This window comes from Geotrypetes seraphini, chromosome 10 (genome assembly GCF_902459505.1).
Source record: "Geotrypetes seraphini chromosome 10, aGeoSer1.1, whole genome shotgun sequence".
Lineage (NCBI taxonomy): Eukaryota > Metazoa > Chordata > Amphibia > Gymnophiona > Dermophiidae > Geotrypetes > Geotrypetes seraphini.
In genome coordinates, this window is record NC_047093.1 from 140,144,319 (window position 1) to 140,166,756 (window position 22,438).

Genomic DNA, 22,438 nt, shown 5'->3' on the forward strand with positions numbered 1-22,438 from the left:
AAAAGGATTAGGATGGAGGTAGCTTTTACTCCTTAAAAATTCAAAGCCTGTGAGTCCCCCTCTCCAAATAACATAACATAAATTTTTATTGATATACTGCAAAAGCCTTTCGGTTCAAAACAGATGGGCTGACCATTGTCAGTGAGCTACATTCCCAGGCCTCCAAGAACAGACTTGTCATATAGAATACAGCCTGTGCTTAGGAAGACAGTTTCTCTTTATTTCAAGTTTTCTTTATTTTTGATATACTGTTTATCCAGCAGGTATCTAAACAGTTAACAATAAAATGAGATTTAAAAATAAAAGAAATATCGTATCTAAAGCTAAACGTACGGAAGCAATTACACACTGATGTATATGAAACGAGGGGAAAATAGGAGAAGGGAAATTTGTAAATACATCAAGATAGAAAAATAAAGGGAGGTAAGTGGAGAAGGGAAATACATTAGGGTAGGACTCGCTTCTAAGAGTGAAAGTGAATTGTTAAAGAGAGCTGGGATTAAAGAGTTTAGGCATCTTTAAATGGAAAAGTCTTGAGTTTGAGAGGGGATGAAGGAAGCCACAGAACAGTTGTGAGTGACAGTTATATGAAGAATTCCTTTTTCTTTCCTGAAGTTTAACGATTTCAGCATTGGTCCCAGATGAACTTAAAATTTATATCTTTCATCGCTTCCTTGTAGGCTGCATCGAAGGATTCACTCATCGCAGGAGTAAAGTGATTTTTCCACTCGCCAGAGATTCCTGAAAAATATCACAAAAACCCCAAGTGAGAACCACTGAAATCTCTGGTAAGAGGCTAATGTTGCAGGAGCTATGAACCCCTTCCCCCCTCCAGGTTCCTGCATCATTTTCTACAGCACTTCCTGCTGGGAGATACTGGAACTGCAGGAAAAATATTTTTCTCAGTGAGTAATTAAAGTCAGGAAGTCATTGCCAGAAAATGTAGTAAAAGCAGTTAGCTTAGCATGGTTTAAAAAGGGTTTGGAAAATTTCTTAAATTAAAAGCCCATAAGCCATTATTAAGGTGGCTTGGGGAAATCCACAGCTTGTTCCTAGGATAAGTAACATAAAATTATGTTCTACTCCTTAAGATTTTGCCAGATACTTGCGACTTGGGATGGCCACTGTTGGAAACGGGATACTGAGCTTGATGGACCTTCAGTCTGTCCCAATATGTAATCTCTTACATTCCACATACAACACTCCTCAATCACTCTCTACAGTAGCATCCACGATGTCACCTGTCCATATTTGTTCTCACCTTTCCTGATGAAGGGACTTTTCTGTATATCCAGAATATCTTTAGGAAAGGTGCTGTAATTGGACATTTTGTTGTCTTTCATGTTTTTGAAGGACACATTCTCCACCACAGAGTCAATGGCCGCCTCATTCAGCTCTTTCCCCAGAAAGTTGCAGATCCTCACCACACTGCCTCGCAGGTCCTGAGAAGGATGGAGACAAGGAAATATCTAACACCGAGATCACTCATTCATCCACCTATCAGGAGATGAAGCCTTTTGGGTCCACTGTGACTAAGTTCAGATGGATTTCAACTTACCTGTAACAGTTCCTCATATGTTACGATAAGTAAATTCACCTGATCCTTCACTCCTAGCCACCCTCGGACATGATCAAACCAGGATCCACCCAATACTGCCAGGAAATAAACAGGAGAGACATGGTTAAAGGCTGTAGGAGGAGGGGAGGGTGAGTTTTGATGGGGTGAGGTTATAGAGTTTGGGGTCCACTCACCCTCTCCTTTCAGGAACTTGGGTAACAACTCTTCTATATTATCAAGCTCGTCCAGGAATCCTGCTGTCTTGGAGAAATAGTGAAGGGAAACCAGGATGTCCCGCGGATTCCGGACCGTGTAAATAGCCTGCCAGAAAAAAGCAATGGAGGCCACCCAAGGACCCCACAAAATCAATAAATTCTTTGAGATCCAGAGACTCCACAAAACACCAGTAAGGAAGGAGGCTAAACATTTGTCTGAAATGTTATGTTATGTTTCTCAGATTCTTCTATTCCACCTTTACCTATATAGTTCCAAGGACGGATTACAAACCAAGAAGCCAAACTACATTGTCTGGAAATCACAATGAACGGATCAGAACCCCACTCAAACTTTACACTGGAAATTTTCATTGATTTTGGTAGAAGAGCAACACAACAATATTATCATGTTTGCTATATAGATGGGGGCATTGCCTGTTAAAATCATATAAACCGTAACTCCCAATATAAACCTTATTCTTGTTAGTGAAGTTCCATATATTAAGGTTGTAGAGGCTCAAATTTCCACACAACATATACAGTATATCAATGTAACTGTTGAATTTTAAACAAATTGCAAATGATTTATAAGTGATTTGGAACACGATTGCAATAATCAGATCTAATCTAAAAAGACTGAGGTCAAAGTATTTTCTGACAGATCTGACTTTTCTCATTATCTAAAATAAACATTTAACTACAGATTGAACAAAATAACACATAGTACAGCAATTATCTATTTGTACCCCTAAAATTTGAGAACATAAATTTAGGTGAAACACTCTGTCCACACTGGATTTGCAGATGTGGCATTTGGGATATGGAGAAATCAGGAGAGACAGGGTTTAAAAGCAAACACTTCGACACTGACTGTCATATAACACGGTCTGAGTGATTTACATCTGTATCAGTGGTCTCAAACTCAAACCCTTTGAGGGGCCACATTTTGGATTTGTAGGTACTTGGAGGGCTGCAGAAAAAAATAGTTAATGTCTTATTAAAGAAATGACAATTTTGCATGAGGTTAAACTCTTTATAGTTTATAAAACTTTCCTTTAACAGTTAAAAGGAAAGATATATAAACTATAAAGAGTTTTACCTCATGCAAAATTGTCATTTCTTTAATAAGACATTAACTATTTTTTCTGCGGCCCTCCAAGTGCTCTATTTTTTCTGCAGCCCTCACATTTAAAGTTTAATATCTTTTCTTTCTCAAAACTGGCACATTTCAATCACTAAATTGAAAATAAAATCATTTTCCTACCTTTGTTTGGTAATTTCATCAGTCTCTGACTATGCATCCAATATTTCTTCTCTTCTTTCAGCCTCCTGTATGCTTCCTCTCCTCCAGACCTCATTCCCTCCCCCAACTTTTTCTTTCTTTCTCTATGTCTGTCTTTCTTTGATTCCGTGTCCCATTTTTTGCTTTGTTTCTGGCTCCCTGTCCCCCCCTTCTTTCTTTCTTTCTTCCTTCCTTCCTGCCCTCCCCCACGCCACCGCCGCCGGGGAATAGGCTGCTGCCGCTGCCGCCATCGGGAACAGGCCGAGATCTCCCTCTTTCGCTTCTCTACGGGGCCGACCAACTCTCGCCGCCCGACGTCAATTCTAACGTCGGAAAGGACGTTCCGGGCAGCCAGGCAGCGATTGACTAGCTAGAACATCCTCTCAACGTCAGAATTGACGTTGGGCGGCGAGAGTTGGTCGGCCCCGAAGAGAAGCAGGGAGATCAAATAACACGATGCCGGCCTGAGAAGGGAAGGGAAGCAGGTTGGGCACCACTGTTCTAGACGAGCCGCACTCTAGGGAGAACAGTGGACCGCCCCCCCTTGGTACGCCACTGGAGCAGCAGCGTGTCTGGCCGGGTCTTCCGTGGATAGCGCAAGGAGCCGCCAACCTGCGGCTTTGAACGGAACGAGCCGGCCAGACACACTGCTGCTCCAAAAGGAAGACAATGATCCAGTCCAGACTGCGGGCCGCAAATAAAACCTGGAGAGCCACATGCGGCCCGCGGGTCGCGTGTTTAAGACCGCTGATCTATATCATATGCTATGGGGATAAAACAAAAGACAAGACACAATAACGTAACAAGTAAACCGAAATTAAAAAGGAGAAGGAGGTAAAAACCAAGAGGGAGGAGGGGTAGAAACATAGAAGATGACGGCAGAAAAGGGCTACAGCCCATCAAGTCTGCCCACTCTGCTTACCCACCCCCTGTCTATGCCATAATTTCTAGCACTTGCCAGCATCACACTATCATAAGTCTATCATGAACACAGCACAGACAGCTATTTATTTTATTTATTTAAAATTATTTGTAACCCGCCTATCTATAAATATAGGCGCGGAACAATACAAACATACAAAATCAGCAAACGACAAACAATTAAATTAGAAAAACAGAAAAAACACAGCCTAGGCATTAGAACCCCTTGCAGCTATCAAATTGATTCAGAAAAGTATGAATACAGCACAAAGAGGTGAAAAGGAGATTCCATGCAGGCATCACGCTCATACACATAAATCATGAACACAGCACAGACAACTAAACAGCATTTGTCCATTAGAACCCCCAGGGTCCCCTGCTGTTCCCTCTTCTATTTAATAAACATCAAACCCAATAAAGAATGTAAGGAGTTGTATAAAAATGTATTCTTTTAAAAGTGAGCTCACTGGGAGACATCATGTATAAAAATGCCACTCTGTTAAATTAGTTTACCAAACAGCCCTCTATTTAAACTAAAGTGAAGATCTTCTGTGAGAGTAATCAGTCAAACCATTAGCCAGAGTGTGTAAATAAAACACCTCTTCACATTAGGTCTGGTATATTCAGAGATCCTCAGAAGTGCCACCTAGGACTCAAGCATATTCATTGTCCCAGGGTCTATGCACAACTTTCTCACCGGATCTTAAAGCTTTTATTCTATAAATATATAAATTACTTTAACCACCTTGTAGTGTGTATATAGTTTAAGTACTTAGCTTAAAACTGTAGTCTTCCTTTCAGGAGTTTTACCGCCAACATGTTTCACCCAAAGGGTTTTTTTTCCAAGGCTCATATCCCTTTGTTAAGCTTACTGCCGCTGTAACCGACAACTGAATTATACATGGACTGACCGCCAAGGAACTCAAACGCCTCCAGTGGGTTCAAAACTCGGCAATCCGCTTCCTGTGCAGCCTCAGTTATCCTCTCCAGCCTTCCAGGCAGAACACTGGCTACCGATCAATAAATGCTACATATTCAAGGCCCTGGTAATAGCCTACAAACGATTCCACCTCACCACATCAGCCTACATTACCTCCAAACTACAGCAGTACACCCCCACCCGCCCTCTCCGCTCCGAGGCAGAGGTGGCTATGCATTCCTCCTGGGAGATCCCTCCAGATGGAAACCGCCCTTAAGTGCTCCTATAGGCATTTTGTCCTACGGCTATGGAAAGAACTGCCTGCACAGATCAGATTGCTGAATGCATTGATGAGCTTCCAAAGAGCAGTGAAAACCTTCCTTTTCAACTGACCTACTTCCAGCAAAGAGTTCCCCGATACTCTCTTCTTCCAAAGAATGCTATTATACAATCAGTCATGCCCTTAATTAACAAGAAACATCTCCTGTGATTGCTATGAACATCTCTCTGCAACCTTTCATGTCCTAAGCTACCATGATTGTCCTATGTAATGTATTGTGGATGATACGCTCTATTTCATCCCTTCTAGACCCCAAATCCCTCAATATTCTAATCCATTCTTTAGTCATTTCCAGCTTAGACTACTGCAATTCCCTCGATCAGAGAATCACCCAGAAATAGATCAGATCAGGGCAGGATTAACCAATAGGCCCAGTAAGCACGTGTCTAGGGCCCGAAATGATCAGAGGGGCCTGATAAATGAGGGCATCAACATTGTTTTTTTCCAAACGGCAATGGGACCCTCCAGCATCGATCGGCAATGCAGGCCCCCCCCCCCCCCAATCATTTCCATCTTAGACTACTGCAATTCCCTCGATCAGGGAATCACCCAGAAACAGATCAGATTACAAATAATTCAAAATACATGTTTCCCCTCTTCTTAAAAAAGCCCATTGGTTACCCATCACTCACAGAATCTCATTCAAAACTCTTACTAGCATTTAAAGTTCAACTCAATCACTCCCCCGTGTTCATTGACAGGCTTTTAATTCCTTACGAATCCTCTCAGCAACATCTGACTATTCCCTCAGTCCGACAGCTTTTCTACAGCACAACACGAAAAACCATTTACTCGGTGGTTGTGCCAACAACTATGGAACGTTCTTCCCCCCAACTCTACGGCAAGACAATAGTTGAAATAACTTTAAAACCAATCTTGAAACTTTTCTCTTCAAAGACGCCTATGAGATTTACGATTGACAATGGAAAAAAAAAAAGGCGGAGATGCTTGCTCCAGACAACCCCACTTCCCTGATGGTTTTTCCTGTACCTTTTGCTTTTATTTTTAATATTATATCCTTGCACTTTTCTCCCTTCATTTCAATTTTTGTCTCTATAGTTACTTTTAGTTTGTTTGTTTATTCCCCCGATTTTTAATTAATTCAATTTTTAACACTGTAAAGATGTAAACCACTTTGGTATGTAAAAGTAATATACCAGGACATAATAAACTTCAAAATAATATAGCTATGTGTCTACTGTAATCTACTGTGGATGTGCTTATGTTACCCATTCTGAGCTCACGGGAGGACAAGATAGAAATCTAAATAAATAAATAAAGCTATCAGACTGATACAGAAAAGTATGAATACAGCACAAAGAGGTGAAGAGGGGATTTCATGCAGGCATCACACTGATACACATAAGGCATGAATACAGCACAGACAGCTGAACAGAGGATCTTCATTAGAACCCCATGCACATAATACAGCACGGACAGGCGAAGAGTGGACCCTTGTCTTGAGAGTGAACCCCACTGTTCCTTACCTTGGCCTTCGATGTGAAAAATGATTTGGGGAAGAGATGGACAGGGAGATGAGATGACATGAAACGTGGTGAGGGCAGACTCTCCAGATTCGTGGAAAATAGGGTTGGCTCCAGCCAAGGCACGCGCTCCCAGTTAGGCACGGTGTGGGAGATAGTTGTATCCCCATCGCTTTGAATGAGAGTGAGAATCTCCTGCATCCATGTGGTCCCTGAAATCCAAAGGGGGAAGCTATAGCTTAGATGGGGGTGTGGGGAGAGAGAATTCTGCTAATCAACTGCAGGGAGGGAAGAAGATGAAAATACAGAAAAACAAGGAAATGAAGATATACAAATAACCTAAAAGAACAAAAAGAAAGGGGATCTAGGAAGAAGACCACCAAGAAAACCCCCACAGTGTTGCTGATCACACAGTGCCCTCTTTTGTCTGGGTGAAGAAAAAATTCCGCTACCTGCAGACCCCCCACACCTTCACCCTATTTTCCCAACGCCCCCGTCTCACCAGATTTGGGGTAGGTGATGCTGAAGACGTCCTGATCCCGGACCTGGAACTCATTGCAGATGTATTCCAACTTGTCTTTATCAAAGTATTTGGAGGGCATGAGAAAACCATGGTGCTCCAGGAAATTAGAAGAGGACATCTGGAAACAAAACCAAAATGAAAGGTAACACACAGCTATATACACCCTCCCCCCCAAAAGGTTTTCAATCTCCAACAGTGTCTCTGTCCTGGGGTACACAGGGGGGTCAGTTCCAGCACTACCAGTCTCAGCTACCTCCACAGCACTGCCTCTGGGATTTTACCTATGGGGTGATCAGAATTCAGGACTGGTTTTCAAGGATTTATCTAGGATGGACCTTTGAACGGCAACGCGAGAAACACCCTCAAGGGGCGTGATGGGCCATCCCCTTATCTCTAAAAAAAAAAAACCCAACGCCTCCAAAACTCACTCTGGTCCTTTCTCATCGGCACAGAAACAGTTTAGCCTGCAAAATGGTTTATCGCTGTCTTTAGCGACATTTCTAGTAGCCTCCGATACTGACATGCAAATGGGTTCTTCAACATTGAAATGAACACTCCGGTGAATTCTTAATAATTTCCAAACCATTTCCTAAGAGCAGCGTCAGCTGTACAGTGACAGTGCAGTGGCGTACCTAGGGTATGTGGCACCCGGGGCCCATCATTTTTTGACACCCCCCCCCCCATGTAAAAAAATATTTTTTGCAATGACCATGAAACGGAATAAATGGTCAGAATAGAAACAGGCAGTGAAAATTTTCTTATATTCCAAACATAACATAACATAACATAACATAAATTATGTCTGAATTGTCATGACATCAGAAGTACATATGGAGTAGTTGCAGGTGATGCTTGGGACAGTTCTGATTGTGTTAGTTCGGTTTTATGTGTTTTTTGAATAGAAGGGTTTTTATTTCTTTTTGAAGGTTTTGCAGTCTGTGGTCGATGTCAATTGGTTGTAGGTTGGGGGTCGAGTGTTGCAGCTCGAATGGCTAGGAGGTTGTCAAACAGTTTTTTTCTTTTGACGTTTTTGGTTGGAGGGTGTGTGAATGGTGCGTGAGTTCTCCTATGTCTGTTTGAAGTGGATTGAATTATTTAGCTGAAGAAATTAGTTACCCCCCCCATTCCACACACATTAATTCTCTTCCATTTTTGTTCCCATTATAAAAAACACTGATAAGTTCCCAGAAAAAAAATACATTAAAATAAGAAGTGAAAACAAAGGCCCCTACAGATGAGAACATAACATAAGAATAGCCTAACTGGGTCAGACCAATGGTCCATCATGCCCAGTAGCCCATTCTCATGGTAGCCAATCCAGGTCACTAATACTTGGTCAAAACCCAAAGAGTAGCAACATTCCATGCTACCGATCCAGGGCAAGCAGACACTTCCCCCATGTCTTAATAACAGATTATGGACTTTTCCTCCAGGAATTTGTCCAAATCTTTCTTAAAACCAGCTACACTATCTGCTTTTACCATAACTTCTGGCCACTTCATTTTTAAGTTTAGATCTTTCCTTTCAAACAGAGACCTTCCTAGATGTCAAATACAGCACAAGGTAACTTCACATGGACTTAGCTGTGCAGGAAATGTGAATCTCCTCATACACCCACCATATAGTGCAAAAATGTGCAAAGGTCTGTTTTTTTCTTTCGATCACTACATAGCCTAATGCCACACAAGCAGCGCTGTTACAAACATATTCTGTAGGTCAATGCTAAGGATAACAAAGTTTCCTTCCTTGGACCAGAAGGAGATACTGATAAACCACTGGAAGAGATCCCAACACAACACCCAATGACCCACTCAGTGTGTGAACCAGTTGAGTGGAGTGGACTAACTGGGGGGTGGAAATGGGCCCGGAGTTTGCTCAGCAGAATTTCCCAGACCATCTCTTCCTCTCAACACATTGACACGCTGCCACCACCACCACTAGAAACACCTCAGTGGGTAGGCCAGCTATGCTATAAACTTTATAAAACACATTATTATATTTTCTTATAAAGCACATATTTTAACTGAACTCTCTGACATCCTCAGCCTTTCCATTCACAAAAATAGAAGGAAGAAAAGTTCCCATTTCCTGCTGTTTCATGTCCCCGGCCTATACAATATTTTTTTTCTGCAGACCCTTCAAAAGTCTGACCAAATCCTCGTTTCATTTGCATTATAAAGTACTGAGGATGCCATCTCTCCCCAATCCCAGGTCCTAAAGTCTAAGACAGTAGCGCAAACTAATGCTGCCAGATTCAGGAAAAAAAATTTCGATTCGATTCAGCCTATTGAATTGGTTTTTCAATTCAATTTTCCTGCCCAGTTGGGTGATTTTTTTCAAAACTCCTGGTGGGTTTTATAGCTTTTTCACCCCCTTTGGCTTCTCCTAACCACACTGGCGCTGTGGTGTAAATAAAATAAAGAAACAAAAAGGACTTTTCCTCTCTCTGTTAAATCCTAGCTCACGTTTGCAGTCCAACACCAGCTCTGTCAGGATATACATTTCAAATCTGACATATTATAATCACAAAACAGAAAATAAAATTAATTTTTCTACCTTTTGTTGTCTGGTTATATTTCAAATCTTGTTGGTCCAAGGCTCTGGTTTTCTTCTGATAACTTGCTTGCCAGGGTCTCCTTCTTTCTTCTTTCTGCGTGCTAACCATCCATCTGCCAACTCTGTCCTCCCTTTCCATTTCCCTTCCCTCCCCAGGAAGTCTGGTATCTTTCCTTTTTTTCATCTCCCTCCACAGATCCACCTTTTCTTAACTACCCTTTCATCCGGCATCTCTCCCTCCTTCCCCACCACCCCAGAGTCCACCATCTCTCCCTTTCTTTTCCCAATTACCCTCCTATCCAGTATCTCTATCCCTCCTCCACACCATCCCTTGTGTCCAATTTCTCTCCCTTTCAGTTCCTTCCCTCCCTAAATCCCATGGTCCATCATTTCTCTCCCTCTCCTTTATTTTCAGACCCATTATTTCTTCATCCCCCCCCAAAGTTTGGCATATGCACGTCTCTTTGAACACCCCCTTCCCTCTGTGTACTTCTAAACCAGGGTCCCCCCCCAAAGGCCTGTCCCCCCTTAAAGGTCTGCCTGTCCCCCCTTGAAGGCCTGCACCCCCCTTGAAGTCATGTCCCACCCCCTTGTAGGCCTGTCCCCCCCCTTGAATTCCTGTCCCTCCCCCTTGTAGGCCTGTCCCCCCACCTTGAAGACCTGCCTGCCTGTCCCCCCCTTGAAGGCCTGTCCCCCCCTTGAAGGTCTGCACCCCCCCGAAGGCCTGCACCCCCCCCGAAGGCCTGTCCCCCCCCTTGAAGGCCTGTCCCCCCCCCTTGAAGGTCTGCACCCCCCCGAAGGCCTGCACCCCCTCCGAAGGCCTGTCCCCCCCTTGAAGGCCTGTCCCACCCCCTTGTAGGCCTGTCCCCCCCTTGAAGGCCTGCCTGCCTGCCCCCCCCTTGAAGGCCTGTCCCCCCTTGAAGGCCTGCCCCCCCCTTGAAGGCCTGCACCCCCCCCGAAGTCCTGCACCCCCCCTGAAGGCCTGCACCCCCCCTGAAGGCCTGTCCCACCCCCTTGTAGGCCTGCCCACCCCCTTGTAGGCCTGTCCCCCCTTGAAGGACTGCCTGCCCCCCCCTTGAAGGCCTGTCCCTCCCCCTTGAAGGTCTGCACACACCCCTCCCCCGAAGGCCTGTTCCCCCCCTTGAAGGCCTGCCTGCCTGTCACCCCCCTCCCCCTTGAATGCCTGCCTGCCAGCCCATCCGCCCCACCCTGAAGGACCGCTTGCCCCCCTGGCCTCCCCGCACCACCTATGAAGCAGCACTACCTATGCTCCCGGCCTTGCCGTTCAGTCCCCACCACCACCACCACCCCCGAAGGACCGCTCGCCCCACTGACCTTCCTGCACCACCTATGAAGCAGCCGCAGCAGGATCGCGACGTCAGCTATCCCTGCGCTGCTTCCTGCGCCGCGTTCCCGCCCCTCCTCTGACATCAGAGGAGGGGCGGGACCGCAGCGCAGGAAGCAGTGCCCAAGCAGCTTAGGGATAGCTGACCTCGCGATCCTGCTGCTTGCTGCTTCACAGGTGGTGCAGGAAGGTCAGTGGAGCGAGCGGTCCTTCAGGGGTGTGGGGGGACTGAACGGCAAGGCCGGGAGCACCCCTTCAGGGCTGGCACCCGGGGCGGACCGCCCCTCCCGCCCCCCCCTTGGTACGCCACTGAGTGACAGCACTGTTTTAAAACCCTGACATGGCTCTGTCGGACACTGCTAGAAAGTCAATTGACCCCCCCCCCTCCCCAGCATTAGGAGAGATGCCCACCGCCACAAACAACACCCCCCCCTTTGCATCTGTGACCCCCTCCCCAGCAGCGGGAAAGGTGACCACTCTCTCCCGTCATAAACAACACCCCCCTGCAGCAGTGAGGGAGAGATGCCCATTCTCTCCTGGCACCAAATGACACCCCCCAGCAGCTGAAGAGATGCCCATTCTCTCCCACTGCCACACAACACCCTCCCCCCCCCCTCGCCTCCAACCCCTCTCCCCCTTACCTTGAATTAGTTGGCTAACTGGGGAGATGCCTTCTCCCTGTGGTCAGCTGGCCCACCTCTTCAAAATGGGCCTTCTCCCCAGTGCATCAAAATGGGCCTTCCCCTCCCCGGTGCATCCTGGGATGCACCGGGAAGGGGCCTGAGGCTCTGACTGACCCAGGTTGGAAAGGCCTTAAACAACCTTGGCCCATCAGAGCCTCAGGCCCTCCCCAGATGCAGCAGAAAGGGGCCTAAGGTTCTGATTTGCCCAGATGCCTAAAACCCCTCCTATGGGGCAGCTCCTTCCCGGTGCATCTGAGGAGAGTCCTGAAGCTCTGATTGACCCAGGTTGTATAAGGCCCCTCCTGTGCGATGGACCTTAAACAACTTGGTTCAATCAGAGCCCCAGGCCCCTCCCCGGTGTATCCCAGGATGTACCGGGGTGGGGAAGGCCCATTTTGAACAGGCAGGCCAGCTGGCTGCAAGGAGTAGGCAACCGGAGAGTCAGCCAGCTAATTCAAGGTAAGGAGGAGAGGGGTGGCAGTGGGAGGGAATGGGCATCTCTTCCGCTTCTGGGAGGGTGGTCGCTTGGCGCTGGGAGAGAGTGGGCATCTCTCCCACTTATTGGGGGGGGAGGTCGCCGCTGCAGGAGGGATGTTGTTTGTGGTGAGAGAGAGTGGGCATCACTTCTGCTGTGGGAGTGGGGAGAGTGTTGATTGGCAGCGGGAGAGATTGAACATCTCTCCTGCTGTTGTTTTCTTTTTGCATTTATTCTGCACATGTGCCCATTGCTATCACCAGCGATGGGCACATGCAAATTTAGCGAGTCTTCACTACTCTCCGCCACCCTCATTTGCATGAGCGTTTTTTGGAGAATGACTCGCTTTTTTTAATTCACTACCAGAACGGCAGCAATAGCAGGCCGTCATTTTTTAACATGCTTTTTAAGAATCTAGGCCAGACATGGGCAAACTATGGCCCGCGGGCCATATCCGGCCCATTTACTGTTTTAATCCGGGCTGCCGAAAATTTCCTGCCGGTCCATGCAGGGCTGGCGAGATCATGGGGAACCTCCGAGAGTGGCTTCCTCCCATCCACTCCCCTCCCAGCAATTCTCAGTACTTGCCAGTGCAGTGATTCACTTAGGCAGCCTTGGGGTTTTTGCTGAGTTGCGGCCCGCCTCTGATGATGCAACTTCTTCTTTCCTCAGAGGTGGGCGCCACCCATCAAGGAACTGAAAGGGTCATCAAGGAACTGAAAGGGACCATAGCAGAACTGCTTCAACTAATAGCCAATTTGTCAATCAAATCAGGAAAGATTCCAGAAGACTGGAAGGTGGCGAATGTTACGCCGATGTTCAAGAAAGGTTCGAGGGGAGAACTGGGAAACTACAGACCTGTGAGTCTGATCTCGGTACCGGGAAAGATGGTAGAGTCACTGATAAAGGACAGCATCATTAATCACCTGGCAGACACGGGCTGATGAAGACCTGTCAGCACGGTTTTAGCAAAAGCAGATCGTGTTTGACGAACTTGCTGCACTTCTTTGAGGGAGTAAACAGACAGTTAGACAAGGGCGATCCGGTCGACATTCTATATCTGGATTTTCAGAAGGCTTTTCACAAGGTTCTGCATGAACGACTACTTCGGAAAATTGCGAGCCATGGAATCGATGGTGAAATACTCACGTGGATTAAAAACTGGCTGGAGCATAGGAAACAGAGAGTGGGGGTAAATGGATAATACTCGGACTGGAAGAGCGTCACCAATGGGTGCCGCAGGGCTCGGTGCTTGGACCCGTTCTCTTTAACATCTTTATAAACGATCTGGACATAGGTACGACGAGCCAGGTGATTAAATTTGCGGATGATACAAAGTTATTCAGAGTAGTGAAGATGCAGGGGGATTGCGAAGATCTCCAACGTGACATGATCAGGTTCGAGGAATGGGCATCGACATGGCAGATGAGGTTCAACGTAGATAAGTGTAAAGTGATGCATGTCGGTAACAAAAATCTCATGTACAAATACAGGATGTCCGGGGTGGTACTTGGAGAGACCTCCCGGGAAAGGGACTTGGAAGTTCTGATCGATAAGTCGATGAAGCCGTTCATGCAATGTGTGGTGGCGGCAAAAAGGGCAAACAGAATGCTGGGAATGATAAAGAAGGGGATCACGAACACATCAGAGAAGGTTATCATGCCGCTGTACCGGGCCATGGTACGCCCTCACCTGGAGTACTGCATCCAACACTGGTCGCCGTACATGAAGAAGGACACGGCACTACTCGAAAGGGTCCAGAGAAGAGCGACTAAGATGGTTAAGGGGTTGGAGGAGCTGCCATACAGCAAAAGATTAGAGAAACTGGGCCTCTAATCCCTCAAACAGAGGAGATTGAGAGGGGACATGATCAAAACATTCAAAGTACTGAAGGGGATAGACTTAGTAGATAAGGACAGGTTGTTCATCCTCTCCAAGGTAGGGAGAACGAAAGGGTACTCTCTAAAGTTAAAGGGGATAGATTCCGTACAAACATAAGAAAGTTCTTCTTCACCCAGAGAGTGGTAGAAAGCTGGAATGCTCTTCCGGAGGCTATTATAGGGGACAACACCCTCCAGGGATTCAAGACAAAGTTAGACAAGTTCCTGCTGAAGAAGAACGGGCGCTGGTAGGGCTAGTCTCAGTTAGGGTGCTGGTCTTTGACCAGAGGGCCGCCACGTGAGCGGACTGCTGGGTAAGATGGACCACTGGTCTGACCCAGCAGTGGCAATTCTTATGTTTTTATGCTCTTACTTATCTTCAACCTGAGAAAATACGACTCTGTCACAACCTTCATCAAACAAATGCACTGGCTACCCATACCATCACGAATAACATTCAAAATATCTTGCATCATTCACTGCATACTTTATGGAAACTCTGTGGCCCCACTCATCCAGCTCTTCGCAATAGCATGGTCTACTTCCCACAGAACCCTCAACCGGATACTACTAAATCTCCCATACACCAAAAATCTTCACTATAAACGAGTTTTCCACTCCATGCTTACCTTTCTAGGAATAAAAACTTGGAATGGCCTTACAGAAAGGACCAGAATTGAACCTTGCCACATCATTTTCCGAAGAAAACTGAAAACCCATCTGTTCGATACTTAATCTCCTTTACCTTCTCCTCTCTCCCTTTCCCCTTCCTCCCTTCCTCCACTCTCCCCTCTTTTTCTCTCCCCTCTGAAAGGATTAGGTCCCAATTACTGCCTCACACACTCTGTCATTAGCAAGTCAGATGCATCTGGGGACAATATCTTAAAGACAACAGATCTCCCAAACATGTTCAATTTATTGTTAGCTTTACAACTCTTTTTATATCATTTTACATGGTTCGGTGTTGTCAGCATATGATGTAAATACAAACCATATATGGTGGCAGGTCACATGAAACTTTAAAAGAAATAACAAACCCTTACTATCTAAAGGCTGAAGTCCAAAGGGTGCTCTGCATAGCAGATACTTTTTGTTATCTAAGGCTTCTTACTAATACAGCTACGAAAGACAATTGAATTCATTTCACAACAAGATAAGAGAACACATCTCTCAAACATAAAATGGCCTTGTAGGATATCAGCAAGAGAAGGCAAACAGTGTCTGGATTTACAGCTTCAAACACAGCCTAAGGAAAACTACAAGATACATGATACGTGTCCCTTCACCCTCCTCTCCCTCCTACCTGTCCACCTCCCCTCTCTCCCTCCTCTTTCTCTCCCCTCTTGCCTCTCTTTACAGTCGCCTTGAACCTGTATAGGTATGAGCGACGCACAAATAGATTAGATTAGATCTTTTTTTTTGCTGTATTCATTTTGTATGTCACAATATTGTTGTTTTAAAAAATCTTACATCTTATTGGGCTCATAATCGAAACAGAAAAACGTCTAAAAACTGGCCTAAATCGGCACTTGGACGATCAGTAACAAAAGTCGTCCAAGTGCCAACAATCGAACAGGGTGTTAGACATATTTAAAAACGACGTAGGCCTTCACAATGCTGCTGAACGACCAGAGCTAAAAGGGGAGTTTTAGGAGGAGTGGTGAGGGCGGGATTTGGGCGGGACGTGGGCCGTCCTAGACTTAATCGTACTGCATGTATAACCGAAGGTTTTGCAACACTGCCTAGACGGAACTTGGACGTTGTGACTTAGGCCATCTAAAGCCAGGTCTAAGTCAACAAAAGGTATCCAAAGTGACCTGATAAGCACTGCAGACACAAAGTACAGACCCCCATACACAGCCCCAGTGATCTCAAACCATCCCCTACCTTCTCTCCCAAGAGGAGGTGCCTTAAAAATCTGAGCCAATCTGGGTTTTATGCTCCTCCCTCTGTATCCCATGTGATGCACGGGGATAGACCTAAAGCCCTGGTTGACTCAGATGCCTAAGGCCCCTACACTTGGGCCCCTACACATGATGCACCAAGGAGAGAAGGCCTTCCATTTAGGATCTGGGGCCTTGAATGAGGAGGGACCATGCTTTCCTCTTCTATCCCACGGACAAAGGTACGGAGGGAGTTCGGGGAATCATCTGGTAGCAGGAGGGAGTGGGTATCCTTCCTGCCTTTTGGGGGGAGGGGGGAAGGAGGAGGGTGAGGGTAGGGGATGTTTTTGGGTGAGCCTTCATTGGCAGGAGAGAGTGGGCTTCCCTCCTGCCAATTTTCTTTTGCGGTAGGGAGAGGAGGTGTCAGAATGGCAGGAGAAAGTGGTCATTCCTCCTGCTGTTTTCGCTACAGTAGTGGGGGGGGGGGGGGGGGTAGTTCGCAGTCCCAGTGCCGGTTCTTCGGGGACAGGCCATCATCAGAGGGGGGGTGCTTTTTTTTAATGGGGCAGATATTGTGCATGTGTAACATGCACAGCATCTGTGCCCATAAAAAGAAAAGTTTCCTGCCCCAAAGAGCTGAGTGGCAGGAGGCTTTCCCCTGCTTCTCAACTGTTTGGTCTTCCTCTGCTAGCTCTGCACATATGTGAGAATCGCTCTCACAGCAATCAATTGGATGAGAGAGTCAGGGATTATGACAAACCTCTGCGTGAATCAGACGGAACAGATCCATACGGTCTTACCGATCCTCTTAGTGCATCCAGGCCATAGATCTTACTTCCTCCACTCCTGTCCCAAGCCAGGTAGGAGCTTGGCATTGCTGTACTCTCTCTCCTCTTGTCTCTGTCTGGGGCTAGGATAAATCCTGCTTCCTACAACAGAATTCCAACTGGAGGGCTGGGAGGGAACCTCAGGTAAGCCATAACTACACAGGGCCCGTGGTGGGTGTCACAGTGGGCCACACCACAAAAAGAGTTGAAAGAACCAATTTGTTCTGTCATTCTTTGGAAGAAAGGAGGGCATCTAAGTTTCCCTGGGGAAGAGGGAAGATCTGACTTCAACACTGTGTACTCTTCAGAGGCATGGAGCTTCTCTCCCACTACAGAGCAGACAGACACTGAGACACAAGGTTTAGGCTGGAGGTAGCTTTTACTCCTTAAAAATTCCAAGCCTGTGAGTCCCTCTCCAAATCTCCAACCTCCCAGGCCTCCAAGAAAAGACTTGTCAGACAGAAGCCTGTGCTTAGGAAGACAGTTTCCCTTTGCAGCAGCCCTGCACAACATATGGCCTGCATTCGGCCCGAAATGGCTCTCACTCCCTGATCTGGCATCTTCCACCTCCTCTCAAACCAAAACCCAACCTAATTCAACCTCATCTCCAAACCCCTCCCAACTCAACATCTCCCCTCTTTCCCATCAAACCCAAACCGAACACCCCTCCTCCTCTATCTAGCATCTCTCTGTTGCCAGGAACCAGCCCCAAAGCTTTCCAGCAGCTACGTTTCACTTCCTCTGCTGCAATTTCCTGTTTCTGGCAGGGCGGGATGGTGCAAATGGAAAGAAGTTTCGGCAGAGGGAGCGGGATATTGCGAGAAGTAAAGTTTTGGCTTTGGGTGTTGTTGGAAACTTCAGAGATGCAGGTAGGACGCAGAGATGGAGCATTTAAGAATGAGGGAGAGAAGTCGGGCCACGGACGGGGTGACTGAAAGAAAGGAAGAGATGCCAGGCCCTGTGGAGGGGGAAGACAGAGTGAGAGAAACAGAAAGACCTGAAACAAAGGGGAGGCAGAAGAGAGGGGGGCAGATGTTGGACTTGGGGGTCTCTAGAAGGAAGAGAGAGAAAGAGACTGCAGAGAAGTGGAAAGATTCTGGACCAAGGAGGGAGGGAGGGAGGAAGGAAGGAAGGAAGGAGAGAGAGTGAGGCAGAGAAAGACCTGGAAGAAAGGAGAACAAATGCTGGACATGGCGTCTCAGGGTACGTCTGGAAGGCCTCTGCACATGCGCGGATGCCAATGTAATGATGTCATGCATGCATGTGATGTCATCACAGCAACATCCGCGCACTTCCTTCTTGTGGCCCTCGCTACATTTTCTGACTTCGTTGCGGCCTCAGATCATTTTTGAGTTGTGCAGGCCTGCCTTACAGTGTACTGAAGAGAGCGGGGCTGGAGGAAGTTACAGAGCAGTTGTGAGTGATAGTTATATGAAGGATTCCTCTTTCCTTCCTGAAGTTTGTTAAATGGTTTCAGCATTGGTCCCAGATGAACTTAAAGTTTATATCTTTCATCGCTGCCTTGTAGGCTGCATTGAAGGAGTCACTCATCCCAGGAGTAAAGTGATTTTTCCAGTCACCAGAGATTCCTGAAAGAATGTCACAAAAAAAAAACAACCAAGTGAGAACCACTGAAATCCCAGAGAAAAGGCTGAGGCTGGAGGAGCTGTGAACCCCTTCCTAACCTAGGGTTCCTGTATCATTCCCTACAGCACCTCCTGCAGGGAGAGGCTGAGACTGCAGAGGCTGTGACCTTTTACCACATCTAGACCTCTTGCACCATTCCTTACAGCATCTCCTTGTGGGAGATACTAAAATTGCAGGAAAAATATTTCTTCACTCAATGTGTAATTAAACTCTGGAATTCATTGCCAGAAAATGTAGTAAAAGCAGTCAGCTTAGCATGGTTTAAAAATGGTTTGGAGGAGAGACCATGTGATGCTGTGAGCTGGTTAGCAGCACCTTGCGCTGGCTCCAGAGCCCTGCTCCTCATTTAGTCATCCTGCGAGAATCTTTTTGAGCAATTTGACCACCTCTTTCAGCGCAACTGTTTGTTGTTATATGGACAAATCGCAACCAGCTATGTCTTCAAAAACTACTAAAAAGATCGAGAGAAGGGGAAACCTGGAGAGGAAAAAATGGCGGAAGTGCCTAGTGCAGCTAGCCCGGCATTTACCCCGAGATGCAGGTGGAACTTCAACAAGTTATATTACAAGCTCTTGGTCTTCATATGGAGCAAATCTCTTCCCAACTTCCCAAACTAGAATCGCTCCTGGAAGACAACTCTACTCGAGTAACTGAACTAGAGAACACAGTCTCAACATTGGAGGATGAGGCCACCTCGATGGTGTCAGATGTTGCGACGCTCACGACCCAGTTGCGTACTTGCCAAGAGAAACTTGAAGATTTAGAAAACAGATCACACCGTGCAAACTTGAGGTTTATTGGATTGCCAGAAACTATTGTTGACTCTGTGCTCCTTTCCGTGGTGGAATCTTAGTTGGCCAGCAAGTTGCTGATGCCTTATTCTTTAGGCCCAGCATATTTTGAGCTGGTGCATTGTGTGGGATCCTGATCTGGCACAGATTAGACAAGCCTCAATTGTTCGTCTCCTACGACCAAAACAGACCAGGACTTCCGGCCACCAAACGCAGGCACTCGCGCTGGATATAAGAGTGCATCCCCTTCACCTATAGAAAAGCACAGCATCAACTGCAGGTGGGAGCCAACGCCCACCAGCGCAGAACCATAGCCAACACAACGGCACTTCTGCACCACACACCAATAGGGGACATCTGCGATGCAGCCACTTGGTCCTCCATGCACACCTTCACCAAGCACTACTGCCTCGACATAGCATTCCACGCTCCAAATGCATTCGGCCAAGCAGTCTTGGAAGTGGCTCTTCCCTCCCGGGAGGGACAGCAACCACTAGCACAGCCTTGACAAACACTGATCAAGTAGGGGGTTATAAATATCAACAAACACTGTTCAAGTAGGGTGTTATAGATATTGATTAAGTAGGTCTTCCAGCACTCCTTCCTAGACTGAATGTGGAATAGGCAAGTATGAATTCTCACATGCAAGTACGATTTGTCACTGTTGACCAGTTGGTTTCTCACTGTTCATTGATTGTCATTGACCAATTTCACTGTTCTGTGAGTTAAGTAGGTCTTCCAGCAATCCTGTCTAGTCTGAATGTGGAATAGGCAAGTATGAATTCTCACATGCAAGTACGAATTGTCACTATTGACCAGTTATGAATTGTCACCGTTGACCAGTTGGTTTTCTCACTGTTCATTGATTGTCATTGACCAGTTTTCGCTGTTCTGTGAGTTAAGTAGGTCTTCCAGCACTCCTGTCTAGACTGAACGTGGAATAGGCAAGTATGAATTCTCACATGCAAGTACGAATGGTCACTGTTGACCAGTTGGTTTCTCACTGTTCATTGATTGTCATTGACCAGTTCATTGTTCTGTGAGTATTATTGCTCAGTTAACACAGCACTTTATCTAAAACCTTGTTTCCACAACTTTACCTGCTTTGCCTGATTACCCTGCCCGGCTCGGCCTCCACAGCCAGGCGAGGGATGCACAAAGCGCTAAGGCGCAGGTCCAGTCGGTACATCCCTCGGCTAGGGAGTCACCCATATGTGGCTGACTCATCCTGCTTGTCCTAGGAGAAAGTGTAGTTACTTACCTGTAACGTAGGTTCTCCGTGGACAGCAGGATAGTCAGCCACACAACCCACCCGCCTCCCCATACGGCCGACCCGGCCACAGCTAGGAACATCCTGGGGATTAGGGGGAAGCAGGGGGAAATGGGTAGGGCTCGGGCATGCCCAGTGGGGCCCGGGCACTGCACGTGCTCAGAGAGAAAAAAAAAAAATCTCTCTGAGCTATTGGAGAGCTTATCCGCAAATTGGGAGCTGTTGGGACAATACCCATATGTGGCTGACTATCCTGCTGTCCACGGAGAACCTACGTTACAGGTAAGTAACTACACTTTTATGCTTCTCTACCCGGCAGTGTTAAAAATTCAGCAGAATGGAAAGTGGCATATTTTTGACTCTGCAGATCTTGCGGGAGAGTTTATTAACTGTTTGGAGCCCTCTCCCTCACCTCCCACCTGAATGCTTCTACTTAATTTGTTTTACATAGTTGCTGAAAGTAATGGTGGTTCATTGTTTGTTGTGACCATTGCTAGTATGATTTTCTCCTTACTTGTTTACTAGCTCATTTTAGGGGACGGGGCTCTGAAGGCTTCTTTGTCATGATCTCCTTTCCTACTGCCTAGTTGGCTTTGAGAAAGCTCTGTATTTGGTGGGATGGGTGGGGGTGAGGGATATGGGGGATGGTTGGGAGGGGAGTGGGTTGGTTTTGGGAGTAGGGGTGGGGAGGGGTGTTGGGGGTTTGCACTTTGTATATTCCAGGTGTCAATGTCTATCAGCTTGTTGGATTATTTCAGAATTTTGTAGTGGGGATTTGTATTCTGCCTCTCGGGCGAGGGCTGGGCAACCGGGGGGACTTTAATGTGGGCCTGCTTGTATGTGCTTTTTCTATAGGAAGTGAGCGGTAAGACCTTTCGAATATTGTCTTGGAATGTGGGTGGCATCCCCTCCCCCAGTAAAATGAGCAAAGCTTCTTCAATGCATTAAATATCATAAAGCGGATTCGGCATGCTTGCAGGAAACTCACGGATGCAGAACATGCCAAATTACAGAGAGGGTGGGTGGATCAGGTGATATCAGCTTCTTCGCCTAATAAAAAAGCAGGAGTGGCCCTTTTAGTACGGAAGGCGTTCCCAGGAAGGGTGGAGCGCTTGTATGGGGATGACACCAGGAGAATCCTTTTGTGTAAAGTTACAATGTCTGGTCAATCCTTTAATATTCTGGCAATATACGCACCTAATCACTATGACCACACTTTCTTTTCATCATTGGTTCGACTTGGTCTTAGAGATCAGATGACTCTGTTGATACTGTTGGGGGATTTTAACCAGGTGTTGGACCAAGAAATAGATAGAACAGGACCGGGTTCCTCCCAACAACCTAGCATAACTAGGGGTATTCCATATCTTTGTTATACCTTAGATTTGATAGACCCGTGGCACCTACTACATCCCACCGACAGAGATTTTACTCAATCGCGGGTACATAGATTACATACTGCTTTCTACAGCTTACTTCTCCCAGGTTCATTCCTCTGAGGTGGGCCCCCTCTCTGTGTCGGATCATTGTCCCATTTGGTTTGATATTTTAAGTAGTGATAGCCTTCCTTCTCTAGGGACTTGGAGATTTCCATCCTATCTAGTTAACAATTATGATTTTACTCAGTATCTCACCACGAAGTGGGAGGATTATGTTACATTTAACTCTCAACATACGGATACCCCGTTATTATTTTGGGAGGTGGCCAAGTCAGTCCTTCGGGGGGACATTATCTCCTACGTAGCAGCCCAGAGAAAAAGACTCTTAGGGGGCTTTTCGCTTGGAATGGGACTACAGAACACTGAAGCGTGCGTACATCACGCACCCCTCTCCTCAATA

At 46.6% G+C, this 22,438-nt stretch overlaps 1 protein-coding gene across 3 annotated transcripts in view; it reads right to left on the reverse strand.

The window, feature by feature from the left end:
* Positions 1–236: 236 nt before the first annotated feature.
* The window catches only part of LOC117368437 (sulfotransferase 2B1-like), a 38,559-nt gene continuing 16,357 nt past the window's right edge, over positions 237–22,438 (reverse strand). For all 3 annotated transcript variants that reach the window (XM_033962094.1, XM_033962096.1, XM_033962095.1), the window contains exons 2-7: positions 7,222–7,360; positions 6,723–6,931; positions 1,753–1,879; positions 1,559–1,653; positions 1,262–1,442; positions 237–741 (exon numbers count right to left, since the gene is read on the reverse strand). In XM_033962094.1, the coding sequence (XP_033817985.1) occupies positions 626–741; positions 1,262–1,442; positions 1,559–1,653; positions 1,753–1,879; positions 6,723–6,931; positions 7,222–7,360 (867 nt within the window). In that variant the 3' untranslated portion in view covers positions 237–625. The remainder of the gene's footprint in view (positions 742–1,261; positions 1,443–1,558; positions 1,654–1,752; positions 1,880–6,722; positions 6,932–7,221; positions 7,361–22,438) is intronic.